At 38.0% G+C, this 13,719-nt stretch overlaps 3 protein-coding genes and 1 long non-coding RNA gene across 11 annotated transcripts; 2 read left to right on the forward strand and 2 right to left on the reverse strand.

The window, feature by feature from the left end:
- Positions 1 to 5,589, reverse strand: LOC105685458 (ubiquitin conjugation factor E4 A). Of its 2 annotated transcripts, none has more exons than XM_012399547.3 (14): positions 5,454 to 5,589; positions 4,668 to 5,291; positions 4,220 to 4,606; positions 3,798 to 4,124; positions 3,538 to 3,731; positions 3,324 to 3,434; positions 2,867 to 3,185; positions 2,624 to 2,800; positions 2,390 to 2,535; positions 2,164 to 2,313; positions 1,851 to 2,094; positions 1,605 to 1,767; positions 1,316 to 1,520; positions 1 to 1,216 (listed from the first exon to the last, which is right to left on the reverse strand). In XM_012399547.3, the coding sequence occupies exons 2-14, from the start codon at positions 5,259 to 5,261 to the stop codon at positions 1,054 to 1,056; spliced, it is 3,180 nt and encodes a 1,059-aa protein (XP_012254970.2). In that variant the 5' UTR covers positions 5,262 to 5,291; positions 5,454 to 5,589; the 3' UTR covers positions 1 to 1,053. The 2 variants fall into 2 exon arrangements, with proteins under 2 accessions (XP_012254970.2, XP_012254969.2); XM_012399546.3 differs by having other exon boundaries at positions 5,354 to 5,551.
- An 82-nt stretch (positions 5,590 to 5,671) lies between these two features.
- LOC105685459 lies at positions 5,672 to 9,564 on the forward strand. Of its 6 annotated transcripts, none has more exons than XM_012399548.4 (7): positions 5,674 to 5,824; positions 6,464 to 6,601; positions 6,695 to 8,521; positions 8,590 to 8,775; positions 8,845 to 9,017; positions 9,207 to 9,310; positions 9,381 to 9,564. In XM_012399548.4, exons 2-7 carry the CDS (start codon positions 6,539 to 6,541, stop codon positions 9,434 to 9,436), a joined length of 2,409 nt encoding a protein of 802 aa, XP_012254971.2. In that variant the 5' UTR covers positions 5,674 to 5,824; positions 6,464 to 6,538; the 3' UTR covers positions 9,437 to 9,564. The 6 variants fall into 6 exon arrangements, 4 of the variants coding, with proteins under 4 accessions (XP_012254971.2, XP_012254973.2, XP_048509395.1 ...); XM_012399550.4 differs by having other exon boundaries at positions 9,207 to 9,295; XM_048653438.1 differs by having other exon boundaries at positions 5,677 to 5,824; positions 6,484 to 6,601.
- Positions 7,496 to 10,569, reverse strand: LOC125500420. Its single transcript, XR_007277801.1, has 4 exons — positions 9,971 to 10,569; positions 8,383 to 8,556; positions 7,785 to 7,946; positions 7,496 to 7,644 (listed from the first exon to the last, which is right to left on the reverse strand). It is a non-coding gene; the product is annotated as an uncharacterized LOC125500420 (long non-coding RNA).
- A 48-nt stretch (positions 10,570 to 10,617) lies between these two features.
- Positions 10,618 to 13,625, forward strand: LOC105685473 (probable ATP-dependent RNA helicase DDX52). Of its 2 annotated transcripts, XM_012399581.3 has the most exons (12): positions 10,618 to 10,904; positions 11,020 to 11,256; positions 11,334 to 11,519; positions 11,584 to 11,839; positions 11,910 to 11,982; positions 12,064 to 12,267; positions 12,342 to 12,432; positions 12,534 to 12,656; positions 12,742 to 12,892; positions 12,962 to 13,037; positions 13,133 to 13,291; positions 13,382 to 13,625. In XM_012399581.3, exons 1-12 carry the CDS (start codon positions 10,818 to 10,820, stop codon positions 13,602 to 13,604), a joined length of 1,866 nt encoding a protein of 621 aa, XP_012255004.1. In that variant the 5' UTR covers positions 10,618 to 10,817; the 3' UTR covers positions 13,605 to 13,625. The 2 variants fall into 2 exon arrangements, with proteins under 2 accessions (XP_012255004.1, XP_020707702.1); XM_020852043.2 differs by lacking the exon at positions 10,618 to 10,904 and having other exon boundaries at positions 11,130 to 11,256; positions 11,319 to 11,519.
- The last annotated feature ends 94 nt before the right edge of the window (positions 13,626 to 13,719 follow it).

The following is a 13,719-nucleotide window of genomic DNA, read 5'->3' on the forward strand; positions in this document are numbered from 1 at the left end:
TGTAATGAATCAACAATAATTTATTGGCGCATATGCAGGCCCGTTTGACGTCATCTTTTTAAATGTACACAAACGTCTGATGTATTGCGTTGTACGCGGTTATGTTTTTGATCTTAGTTATTCACATGATTACTACGATACACATACAAAATTCGAACACTTTTGCCATAACTATATCTACAAGTCCGAACGCTGTCTAAGCCTGTTTGCCTACATTCAGGAGTGCAGAAGATTGTTGTACCTAATTCATAAAATTTCTCTTATTTCCTGTGCTTGGAATTTACATAATCCTCGAATAACTTCGGAATATCTGATATTTCCAGTCCCTGATGGTTTAGGTGTTATTCACTATTTTAACTTCAGGTGTCATAAGGTTCATCGATCATTTGCTAGTGACCATTTTTTCATCAAAACAGAGTTGATACCAACAGCTTCGGGGTATCCCATCAAATTTAGAGCAAACTGGAGAGCAACAGTGTCGAACCTCACCTATCTGGAATGTTGAACATCGTTTGATTCCGTATCCATTGTCCTGCTCAATTCGAGAAGATGACGATCGTAAGATGCAAATAATGCGTGACTAGTACTGTACTTCTTAGACGAAACGGTCGAAACTGACAATTATTTAACTTGAGCTACGTTTGTAGGATATAATTCTATTGCTTTTATAACTATTGATAGTAGTATAAACGAAGAATAAAGTTCGCGCAAACAACTGAGACCAACGAATTACCGTCATTTATCACATGTGATATAAAAATCTATTTACAGCTTTTAACCATGATTGATATCATTTCTTGGAATATCAACATCATGGATCCTGAATTTTTTCCGCCATTGGTCAGTATAATGCACATCTAAGCAATAGAAACTCTGAATGGATGGGTCAATTAAGATTGACGGATATACGTAACAGTCCCAGAACATCGATCGAGGGTCAATTTTCAGAATCTGGTGAAATGTCTGTTTTCCGAATTTTATGGAAGGAGTGGCGAAAATACATCGCTAACTAGACACATTTCAACAGATTGGAACACATCAAACCAGCCTCATCTATTCGAGTTCTTCTGGTCTGTCACTAATTCCAGCCTTGTTTTCTTTTTTCCGCTGCGTAATCCATTCTTCAATCTTACATCGTAGTTCGGTATCCGATTTTATCATATCCATCGTTAAAGCTGATCGATTGAAAGGATCAGTTTGATCGCTCAACAAGTGTCTGAAATTCATCAATTATGACTTGACTTGGGCCCACCAGGAAACCTGGTATCATATATGAGTACAGAGTATGTGTAACCGTCAAGTCTTGACAGCATACCTAGCAATGGTCTGACGATCGACGACAGTTTTCGACGACGGCAAGATAACAGGGTCTGTCATAAGCGTAGACATGATAGGATCTAAAAATTCATCGGGTGCACCGGAAAGTACTTCTTCCTCATGTTTTTTTTGGTTCGCTACCTCCTCCACCCGTTTAGCAAACTGATCAAGATCCCCGAGAATTCCGACTCCTCCAATACGTACTATATTGTTCACGAGAATGTTTATAGAATACTGTTTGACTAGTGAAATTCACGACTAGTATCTCATATATGTAGTATACTTACCTAGAACATCATCTGCGAGCTTGAATAATTCCGGCCTGTAAGAACGCCCATCCTGAGATACCGCTAGAGTAAATGCTTCGTTTTTACTTAGGTTTATGTATATTTTACAAATGTTGAAAACCAGATTTGCTGGTTTGAAGTCATACTCTTTTTGGTCCTTCACCTGATGAAATCAAAAATACCGAATGAATCGTCAGAGTTTAACGTTACCGCGTCAACTTGTGCTACCCAAACGTTTCAACTCACCTTAAGATTTTTTTTATTGGGACCCACTAATTGTAGTAACAGGTAATTGAGCATAGACGCTATGCGGTCTACCATGGTGGGATGGCAAAAGATGGACGTGATCTCTGATGTGAGCATTTCGAGAGTATGTATAGTTTCTCGGCCTAAAATGTTATCGAACCGTGCAATCATGCCGATATGTGCTAGGTGTCTCATCTGCTGCCTTCGTTCTTCGGGTGGTAATTTTTCCCATTCGCCACTTTCTCTGGAAAAGTAAAAATATTAGGCATTGGCGAAGAAATGCAGGGATTGTTGGACGGACAAGAATCCATACTGTGATTGGAGTAGTTGTTTGAGTTGCGCCATATTTGAAAGGGCTTCGTCCAGAAGAAATACAGCATCGTTCATCAGTAAATTAACGAATCTTAAGAATAAAGGTGGTTGTACTGCCTCCATATTATCTTCCGCATCTTCAGCCAAAACCCTGAAATTCAAGTGTCGAGTGTTCTGGTTCACAAATTAAATGGTATAACTTTGTTATCTAGAAACGTGGTGATTACTTGAAATTATTTCGATGCTCGGCAATTTTCCATAAATAATCCATGACTATGTACATAGGTCTGCGATAATTAAATTTTTGCTCAAATTGTACACTCTGACCGGTCATCTCAATCCCAACAAATACTTGGAGTAGGTTTGCAACTATCTGTAAGACCGATCATCTTCTATAATACCCATTATGTGAGATAAACGCAAGACATTTCGGAAATCTAAGCTTGAGACAGGACACCAACCTGATGTCTGTGAGGATGAATAATAAATAATTGCTCTCGATGGAACGTTCCAAGAGTAGCTACTGTTTGAGAAATTGCCTCATCGTTAGATGGTAACAGAGCTTCGAGTCCTTCGGCTAACCTTGCTCGCAGGTGAGGGTTATAAAGCCGCTGCTGGGACTCCATCAGAGCAATCACCTAATTGAATTAATTCAATTGATCGATTGAATCTATCGTTGACATCTTATCATACAAAAGGCTCACCTCTGTTAGTATTGGATTCAGAAAATTTGGGCCTTGCTCCTCAAAAGCATTTGGATTCAAACGGCGCAAAAAACATAGAAAGCCAACTGCGTTCTCCACCACAAATTCAGGAATGCATCTGAGTGTTTTTGGGATCGTAGCCGGCAATGGAAACGTAACTGTCTTGAATTCTTTCGGTGCATAGGTACTTTGCACATCTTTGTCAGAATCGACGCAGTCCAGATTCACCTGCAATAGCCAGACTGCGGTCATTGCATGAAATTTCGCTACAAGACCAAGCATCTCTGGTGCCAAGAGACTAGCTCTGAATGATAAGAATCTGAAACATACAATATAAAATCAACAATTACACGGTTATATCAGGAAATCGCCACAATGGAGAAATATACAAAAGCAACCGTGAAATGTTTCTATCAAATAGAGCAGCTAAGATTTAGCATATTCTAGTATTACTTACTTTGTCATTTCCATTTCCATTCGAACCGTTATCGATTCTAGTACTTCGGAGCTGCCACCTCCTCGAGCATCGTTGTAAATCCTTTGCATTCGAGCCAAATCTTGATTTATTCTGTGAAGTTATTGAAAGAGAATAAAACTCTGTTCCTTCTGGATAACATGTATAATGATATGGATTTCTCAGGCCGATTTTGCTTCATATTTTATGTGCTTACCTCATGAGTTTCTCCAAAATTACACGGTATCCGAGGTCCAATGCTCGGTGAGTGAGATAAAAGCATTCTGTAACAAAACCGAAAGTTTCAGCAGCAGGACGTGATTCTCCTTCTGGTGTGGGAATTAAACAAGTTTCCCCACTCATCCCTCTCGCATGAAGGCCGCGACTTCTGCTTTCTTCTTCATTTCGAGCCTGGGAATCAAGTATACATTAACTCCAAACTTTGGATTAAAAGATTTTCTTTGATATCGAATTTACCTCCACGGAACAGTAGGTTGGATCAATTCTTAGTAGTTTGGAATCGTTGAGCTTAGAACAGAAAGGTTGACATAGCCTCAGCAATACGCTGCTCAGATTTAACATGAATCCATCTGAAACAGTATGGGATCTAGAGACCCAGGCATCGTTATCGGTATTCCATATCTTTCCTCTGCCAGCATTTGCATGCAGACAATCAGCAATCCATTTTAATGTCTTGTGTCGGACCTCAGCTGAGCATTTTAGCAATGTATGAAAAACTTTATGCAAAGATATGCTCAGTCCATCCAAAGCAGTCCATATATTTCCTTCGGCTGATGCCACTGACTTCGAAAAATGAAAATTTGAATTATACAATTACAACATTATGCAGAGGTATTTTGACATTTGGTTCATTATCTTGTAATATGTGAGCTATTTACTTGCTGTAATGGCTTATCGAAAAAATCGAAAGGTGCTTCCGTAGTCTTAGGCAAACAACTGAGACATAGTAAGGCTCCTAATAGTGTATCCGAATATGCTCTGCCTTCGTCAAGTTGTGGAGTACTATGGCTGATGAGACACATCGCTAGGCTTTCGATTGAGGCAAAGGTCTGTATAAGTCCGAACCAATATTGGCGAAATACAAGGATATTAGACTGTGCTACTTCATTGTGAATATTATTCAGTATGGGAGCAAAAGCTGCACCAATGCCATTTGAATTGTCATCTCTATCTTCCGCACTCAACTCTGCAGCGATCTCTGCTGTAATCGATGTCAGCTCTTTTCCTACCCCATCCATGAATAGTGCAACAAATTGTTCATGTATCTGTGTAAACAAAATATCATAATTTACTGACTGGATGTGAATTTCTTAATAAATGACTCACCTTTTGATTTTGAAATAAAGTTGGTTCCTGGAGAGCAGTACCGAGATTTCTGATAATGATTCGTTTAATGCTATCTACCGTTTTAGATAACCGAGGATCGCTATGTTTGTAACGTGTCAATCTACAGTAACTTTCGAATAAATATGTAACAATTTCTGTCTGCACAAAGTGACTATCAAAAGAGCCATTGTCTTTTCCAACTGTATTGCTAATTATTTTGGTTGATGGATCGTTAAGCATAAGCCTGTCAAAAATAGCATGTTCCACAGATTCTGCATCTAGCCAATTTTTTGGAGCTAAACTGGAAGCTAGATCTTCTAGGAAGACTAAATTTTTTCCAGACTCGAGTTCACGTGCATCTTTGTGTAGAGTTAACCCAAATACTCTCTCAACAAGATCGTTAATCAAGGCCTCGTCTTCAGGTATTTTCAGCTCTTTAGATTCTTCGGCACGCAATGTCTCAACTCCTTCGTCAACCGCAATCTGACTTAGCGAAGGAAAGGAAGCAGCTTCATTTATGGTTGAGAAGAGACCCGCGAAAGGATTGGAATTAGTATTTTCGCACATTATAGTAAAATTTTCTCCAATTTGCATTATATCCTAGCACTCATGCTATCGATTGATCTAAAATACGAGATAATGATCACTATTACCTAGATATTATTGAAATAGTCATTCCAGCTTACGTTATCTTGATTAATTATTCAACTGAATGACAAACAGCTTGCAGATGTCATGGAGAAATAACACTTGGATGAATGAATAGTTTTTACCACTGAATATTACCATGCGAATTGTTAAGGTGCAATTTCATGCTGACGCTTGACGCAGATTTTTAGCGTCAAATGTCTAATATGCCAGATGCTGTGCTTCAGTCAACCGAGCACTGAGTTGCGGGTGATTGAATTTCATTTCAGTTCTTAACGCAGTAAGCGCTGCCATGAATTTCTAGCTTCAAAAATGTATCGCTGGAGAGGCAAGTCTGAAGTTTCTTTCTCTTTTGAATGTCAGATTTGTTGTTGAGTGCTGAGTGGTTGTGTATTACACTTGGCACAGTTTGAAAATCAGTGACAGAATGTTGGTCTTAACGTAAATTATAAATAAAAATAAATATTATATATAGTTGCAATAGTTATTGCTGTGCACTAACTACACACGTAAGTAAAGTCTGCAATTCAGAATTCCAAACGAATATATCAACAATTTATACACACATGGTTGAAGAAATATTACTCCAACTTAAAACTTAAATAGCTTGTTGCCTTCACGAATCTTTCTCACTTCTGCCAAATTAATTATTTAGAAGTTTCAGAAGCTCCTAATTTATTATTATTTGTTTTTCTGGTGATCAATTTTCAATCTTCCCGATCAATTACCAGTACACGTAGAAACCATTGTCACATGCTAAGATCTCACAGAACATAGCTTTGCATGTAGTGTCGACTTGCATGGGACTTGCTTAATCATTACCACAAAGTGGTCTCAATCATCTAATAACTGCTAATGCCAAAACATAACTTGCTTGGGTATGAGTTCATTCTTGATGTACTTTCTGTCTGTGGTTCTTAAGGAGGTTCATCCAGGATCAAATAGAATCATCTCACTCTTTTTCTCTCTCTTTCTATTACTTCAGTCATCTACATAGCACTAGGACCAATAATGCCTTTAACATAATGATCTCATCTCGAATTAGATTACATCTACATGCTATTAGTATGCGAACAACGCTCACTCAAGGGCATTATAATATGATTTTGATAGTGCAAGTAATCAGTTTTGATTCTAAGATCTTACAGGATGGCGTTTGGTCCCAAAGCTCATACAGCGTAATACCATACAAGCTGTCTAAAGCACGCCACAAAAATTGAGTCATGGAACCACAACCATATGTTTCGTGCATCAAAGTTAACGGAGTACCTATTCTTCCTCCTCTGGTACGTTTGTTATCGATTGTGACTAATTTTAAACTAATTCAATCATTTTACAATGTTGTCAGAATCAATATGTTGTTGTTGTTGTTTCAACAGATGACGGACGACATCAGGTCAGAAGTAAATTATTATAAACAGCTAGCTATTGCAATAGAAAAGAGATTGAAAATATTAAAAATTACACAAAAGGCTGAACCAGATGAATGTACAAAAGACAGTATGCAAAACTGTAAATCTTCAGATAGTAAAGTTTTAAGAGGATCTCCTTATGGTTCTGCAACTGAAGATTCTTGTTACACCGAGACTGAGTCAAGCACAGTGGAATCCGTACAAAATATTGAAACTGTTATCAATTTGCGGAGTAGGGAATGTTCACAAGATCTTGACCTTCGCAGTGTGGGTACAAGCTGCAATGAATCTTCATCAGGAATAATCAATCAATCCTTTGAGTCAGTGGATAACAATGAAAGTAAATGTAAAGTTGAGAAACTCCTTGTCACCAGCACATGTTCAGACATGATCACTGCCAGTACGGACTTGAATCAATACCTACAAGTATCACCACCTGTCCAAGTGAACACTGAAACTTCGCCTGAGCTTATGAAACCTCGAGTACCCAAGACATTAGATATTATACCGATAACTGTAGAAGTCCCCAACCGTGAAACTGAGAGCTATTTGTCCGCTGATATGTCCAGAACAGACACACCACCTCAACTAGTAAGGCAAGGTTCATACATTTTAGATGCTCCAAGTCCAATGTTATTGGCTCATTTGCAAACAGAACTAGCAAGTCCTGGCTATGTTCCAACGACACCAACTACCTCAATGAAACGCAAAGAATGGAACATATCACAAGCAAGAAGTGAATGGGAGAATCAAATAAAGAATGCAGAATTTGTCATCCCAAAAAATTCTAAGAGTCATTTTAATCAGCCAAAATGTAGAAGAAACAGTATGTGTACCGTGAATAATCAAAAGATGTCCATACCGCATGCCAGAAATAATTCACCTCTTGAATCACATCGGTCGGCTAGGTCTGTGGACTGCATACAAACTATGTTGGCTAAAGAATCAATGTGTAGATCATCAAACCAAATTCAGTATAATCAGAAAGACAGCAGTAAGACCAGCTCTCCAATGAAAAGTAACAATCCTCACAAACGAAAATTGGGTAGAAACGTACCCTTTCTAAACTTAGTCAATAGACTTGGAGGCTCCATGGATGATCTGACGTTCTTTGGCGGTCAATATTATCGAGTAATGGATGTAAAAAATAGTCAACTTCGATCAATGATGAGTGAGGCTAAGCTAAGTGGGCAGAGTCCATCCAGATCTGAAGCTACGTCTGAAAAAGTAGTTATTATTTTTAAAGAAATACAGAGAAAACATGAAGAGCAAATGGCAAACCTCATAGCCAAGCAACAAAAAGAGCAAATGAATATGCAAAAGGAATTTGAAAAACAACAAGTCCTTTTGTTGAGTCAAATAAAAAAAACATTTCCATTTGTTTCAATACCACAAGCTATCCACTCAACTATGGGTGTTTTTACTGATGTACCAAGTGGTCACACCAATATTCCAAACATAGATTTGGATTCTCGAAAAAGACGGAATACTGTAGATTCTTCCATTATCGACGATTCATCTACCAATGTCAAATGTCCCCTTGATTATATTTTTCCTCTTGCTAAAGACTGTGATATTGCATCTTGTAACAATGAAAGCATGCAGTTGAATAAAAAAACATTAGATGTCAATATATTGAGAAGTAATGAAATTACCTCTGAAGAGAATACTCCGGTGGAAAGATCTGGGGAATTTGCAGACATATATTCAAATGTTAGCCGAGAATTATTCCCACTTGATAGTAATACTATCCAAGTTCCAGTTCCAGTCAACACTTTGTACACCGCAAATCATGTGAGCATCGTTTGATTACTTTTTTTATCACCCGACTGAAATGATTTTTGTTTTCTTTGATCTTCCAGATAAAAGCTTCAACCATAATAAATGCTTATGCAAGAGGATATTTGATACGCAGATTAATGAAAACCGAGCGTGTTATTGCTTTGAAGAGTATATATAAAGAAGCTTTGCATTGCATGCTGAAGCTTCATGTGGACGCACCGCTCAATTTACCTGAATTAAACTTTCATCAACGGCTTCAGTTACAAGTAAGTAAAGATACATACATTCATTTCTCACCTTGGAAAAGCTGGCTGAAGAGAAATTTCTTTTACAAGTGTGACGCAGCCTCAATGAACATAACTGAGCTGTTTGCTCAAAGTCCCGAGGAACGGATGCAAGTTATATCACAAGATCGAGAGATCAAACGCTCGCGTACAGAAAGACCCTGCTCTGCCCATTCCTACTCATTTGCGACCCAGCGGACTCTTGCCCGGAAAAAACTAAAGGAGTATAATTCTAGCTAATACTGTTTTTTGTTATTTCAAATCATAATTTTTGCCTGCAAAAGTTTTGTCTTCAGTAATTTGATAATAAACCATCCATCGGTTGCATTGCTACTCTGTTGTTGGCTTTTACAAGAATTTAAGTTGTGAATAAATCTCAGCTTATGCTATAATTATTTTTAAATTAACCACAGAGTAGGACATCATCCATTGTCACCAGTCAGTAGACCCTGTTCGGTACGAAGCCGATGTCAAACATGGGGCTCTAATTCTAGGGAGAAACGTACGCATAATATCTGTAAGAGAAACGACAAATTCATTAACTTGATAATTGCAAAAATCTCTAAATGCTTATTACTCCTTTACAGATCATGGAATTAAGCGAAGTACTAGTGCAGGAACAGTGCGCAAACCATGGAGATGAAACACTATCTTGGTGCCTTTAAATATTAAAAAAATATTTTTTTGTACGAAATTTTGTACCGCTAAGTATAATTCCGCACAGTGCCTTGCCATTATTTGATTTGTAATAAATGCAATTTTCAGCTAGTACTACTATTTGTAGTCATTTGTTGTTTCCCTTTGACATTTAATTAACTTCAAAATATTGGGAAAATTTTTTTGCAAAACTTATAGAAAATGAATGCAATTAACTAATGGTTTGGTGGTATGTTTGAACTCTCTCAACGGTTCGAATTCAGCTTGTTAACGACGACTAATGGTCCAGTAATAATATAGTTCAGTGGGTCCGACATGGGACTGACGTATTCGCAAATCATGACTATATCCCTTCTGCAAATCGCTCTCTGCTTAACATCTTGTGAGGACCATGATGTAAGTTGCCTACATTATTCATTTTTGACTCATTATTGTAAACTGCCTCGGTCTACCAATCGTTAAAAGTTAAGTCTTATTACTGCAAATAAGTGGAAAAATCCAATGAGTATTTCGTAATTACTGTTTCGTGTTCTCATTCTTCAGTCAACGTCGGTCAAAGCTGAAGGTGCAATTTCATGCTGACGCTTGGCTCAGATTTTCAAGCGTCAAATGTAGTCACGAGGTATTATTTAGACAGAAACGCCATCGAAATTATAAATGGATAATCGTCATCATTCATTCATTCATAATCAAAGATTTATTCCCAATTTTTTCCCATTTTTTTTAATCAATTTTTCAATTAATTCTCAATTCAGAAAAAATTGGAAAAAATTGGAAAAAATTGGAAAAACTTGGGATTAAATCTGGGATGGTGAAACTTTGGTTGCATACCATCATTCGTCTTCAGGGCCTTGGAAAGATGAACTAATTGAAAAATTGATTAAAAAAACTGAAAGAAAATTGGAAAAAATTGGGAATAAATATGTGATTATGAATGAATGAATGATGACGATTATCCATTTGTAATTTCGATGGCGCTTCTGTCGAAATAATACTTCGTGACTATCATTTGACGCTTAAAAATCTGCGTCAAGCGTCAGCATATCGCACTTTTATGCCAAGATTTGCCCAAATCTGGCAGATTCGGTTGGTAAGACAGGGGTGTCTTACAGCTCCGAAGCTCCCGAATGCCCTCTTTGCCGTAACGTTGCCGTGGACATATTTTTGCCCGTAGCTGGCTCTCTTTCAATATTCTTCAATCAAAGTTTGTCTTTAGAAAAACGTGCCTGACCAGAATGCGCCATATTCAGAGAAGTCAATTGGAGTGCATTATATTTCAGTATATGGAGGCTTTATTTTAAGTGCTTGTGATCCTATTATGAGTCCACCATAGATCCTATTTTCGTAAAAACAACGATCCATGAATTATGGACGCATACGATTTATTCAAGAAGCTCTCTGTCGGAGCAAAATTTCATAGAAAACGTTTCAAAAGTGATTTGAAGAGATTTAGGGTAAGTTATTGTTTTTAAGCTCTTTCATCGCTGACTCTCCAAAAACCAAAGAAATACAATTTTTAAACTTCACTTTATATGATGTTTTAAGATCTCATATTGTGAAATTTTTCAGTCCGTGGACCAAATTGACCACAAAGACTTAGTTGAAATCAAACAAGAACCCAACGACAATGAGCTTCTTAATACTCATGGTAAACGGAAGCTGGAGGCAGAGGGGTGTCAGGATAACATAAACACTTTGACTCTTGTGGGAGATATTTCAGTTCCTAAAGATGGGATTAGGCATAAAGAGAAGAAGCAAAAAAAACAATTCACACAAGAAAAGCAGATGCAACTTGATAAAGAGAAAGTTAGCAAGGATAGACCTAAGCTTAAATTGATCCAGAGCAAATATTTTGTGAATTACAAAAGGCATTGTTCTTTTAGATGAATCAATTACGTAATACTAATCGCATAACTGCAGTGGGTCGACACATTTCTGCACTCATTGAAGAATTTGCCCAACTCTCATCCAGGTATGGAGTATCGAGCGATATTATACAGAACATAAGGAACTGTGGCTATGTGGAACCAACTCCGATTCAGATGCAGGCTATACCTATTTTGTTAGAGGTATGTTACAGTAGTATTATTTCACTAGATCCTACAGATTCTTTTACGGACTATGATTGTCTAGGGTAAACAATTATTAGCCTGTGCACCAACTGGATCTGGAAAAACTGCCGCATTTTTGGTGCCATTAATCCATAAATTAGGTGGGCCAGAAAAGAAGGGATTTCGAGCTATTATCTTGAATCCGACCAGAGAATTGGCAAAGCAAACATACCGCGAGTGTTTGAGACTGGGTGAAGGACGGGGATTCAGAGTACACATCATTAGCAACATTAATCAAGCGATGTCCAAGTATGGAACGAAAAGTTCTCAACAGTTCGGTAAGTTGGCAGTAGCTTTTGTTCAAATAGTTTTTAATAAGTTTACTGAGCTCATGTAATTTTTCAACAGATATTCTTATCACTACACCAAATAGGCTTGTTCATTTGTTGAATCAAGATCCACCTGCAATTTCATTGAAAAAGTAAGACGGTCAACTTTTATTTCTATTAAAGCTTACCTATACAGAATTTGTACCGTTTACTACATGGTCAAACCTCAATAGCGTTGAATGGTTGGTGGTAGACGAGGCGGATAAACTATTCGAGGAAGGAGTGAGAGGCTTCAGAGATCAGTTGAATCAAATTCATAAGGCATGTACCAATGAGAATCTACATTTGGCCATGTTCAGTGCAACGAACACTCCGTCGGTAACAAAATGGTGCCGACATAATCTCAAAGGCCTCATCACCGTTACCGTTGGGCAGAGGTATCATTTCATAGAATTTTTCTCTCATTACATTTATTCCCTCACCAATGTTGACAATCGCTGATCACTTTCAGAAATGCTGCGACAGAACATGTCACGCAAAAGCTCCTGTTTGTCGGTAGCGAAGGAGGAAAGTTGGTGGCGTTTAGAAATATTGTTCAGAAGGTACGTTTGCATCGATCATTCATCATTCGTATCTGGGCATATATGCTCAAATTTTTTAATCATAGCCATACCTAAAGCCATTGTACTTGTAATTCGTGCAGGGCATGACCCCACCAGTTTTGGTGTTTGTGCAAAGTAAAGAAAGGGCCCAGGAATTATTTAACGAGCTGATATACGATGGCATCAATGTCGACGTCATCCATGCAGACAGAACACAAACGCAGGTGAGCTCATTCACATTTGAATCGTGTAAATCCCAAGTTTGAAGTTGATTTCATCTTCGAATTGTTTTTACATGTATTTTTGCAGCGTGATAATGTGGTACGATGCTTTCGCGAAGGAAATATCTGGGTGCTGATATGTACAGAACTGATGGGTCGTGGAATTGACTTTAAGGGCGTCAATCTTGTCATAAACTACGATTTTCCACCATCGGCGATTTCCTATATCCATCGCATAGGTGCGGCAAATTAGTCAACGTGAACTAATACTGGTAAAATTACTCAACTGATATCTTTTTCTCTTCTAGGACGTACCGGTCGAGCTGGTCTCAAGGGAAAAGCTATCACATTTTTTACGCAGGAGGATACGGTAAACCTGAGAAGGTGGGTATGTGACGTGGCAGCAAGACATTTCTATATAAATTATCCGGTCATTTCGATATTTTTGACCGGACATTCATGAGAATTCTGATATTTAGTATTGCCGCCGTAATGCGTGCTTCTGGATGTGATGTACCAGACTACATGCTCAGTATGAAGAAACATAATAAAAGAGAAAAACGTGAATTGCAACGAAGAGCCCCTCCAAGAGATAGGATATCTACTATTCCAACGGATCCTGTGAGAGAAAAACGACGGTGAGCATTGATTCTCTTGTTTTTAACGATGCGTGTATCTTTCCCCTTAGCCATTGTAACGCTATATCCTACTCACGTTGCATAATTCAGGAGGCGACTGGAGCGTAGCATCAAAGGAAAAGAAGGCCAACGTCGATTAACCGTTACAGGTGAAAAAAAAGAAAGTGACCCCTCGAACTCTGTACTCAACCAACTCAAAAATAGTGGCAATCGGAAGAATGTAAAATTCGCTAAAACCTCGTTTCCTAGCAAAAAAGAGGTGATACCTAAGCAAAGTGGATCGATTGTACTTGGTAAAGATAGAAAAATATAAATCAGAGCTGGGTAAGTGACATTCAACGTTTTATCCGTGATTCCTTTCGGATAACCGTAATGAATAAGCTACCATCGCCTTTTCATCGAACCGTATCGGAACAAGAAATAATTTC

This window comes from Athalia rosae, chromosome 3 (assembly GCF_917208135.1).
Source record: "Athalia rosae chromosome 3, iyAthRosa1.1, whole genome shotgun sequence".
Classification (NCBI taxonomy): Eukaryota; Metazoa; Arthropoda; class Insecta; order Hymenoptera; family Athaliidae; genus Athalia; species Athalia rosae.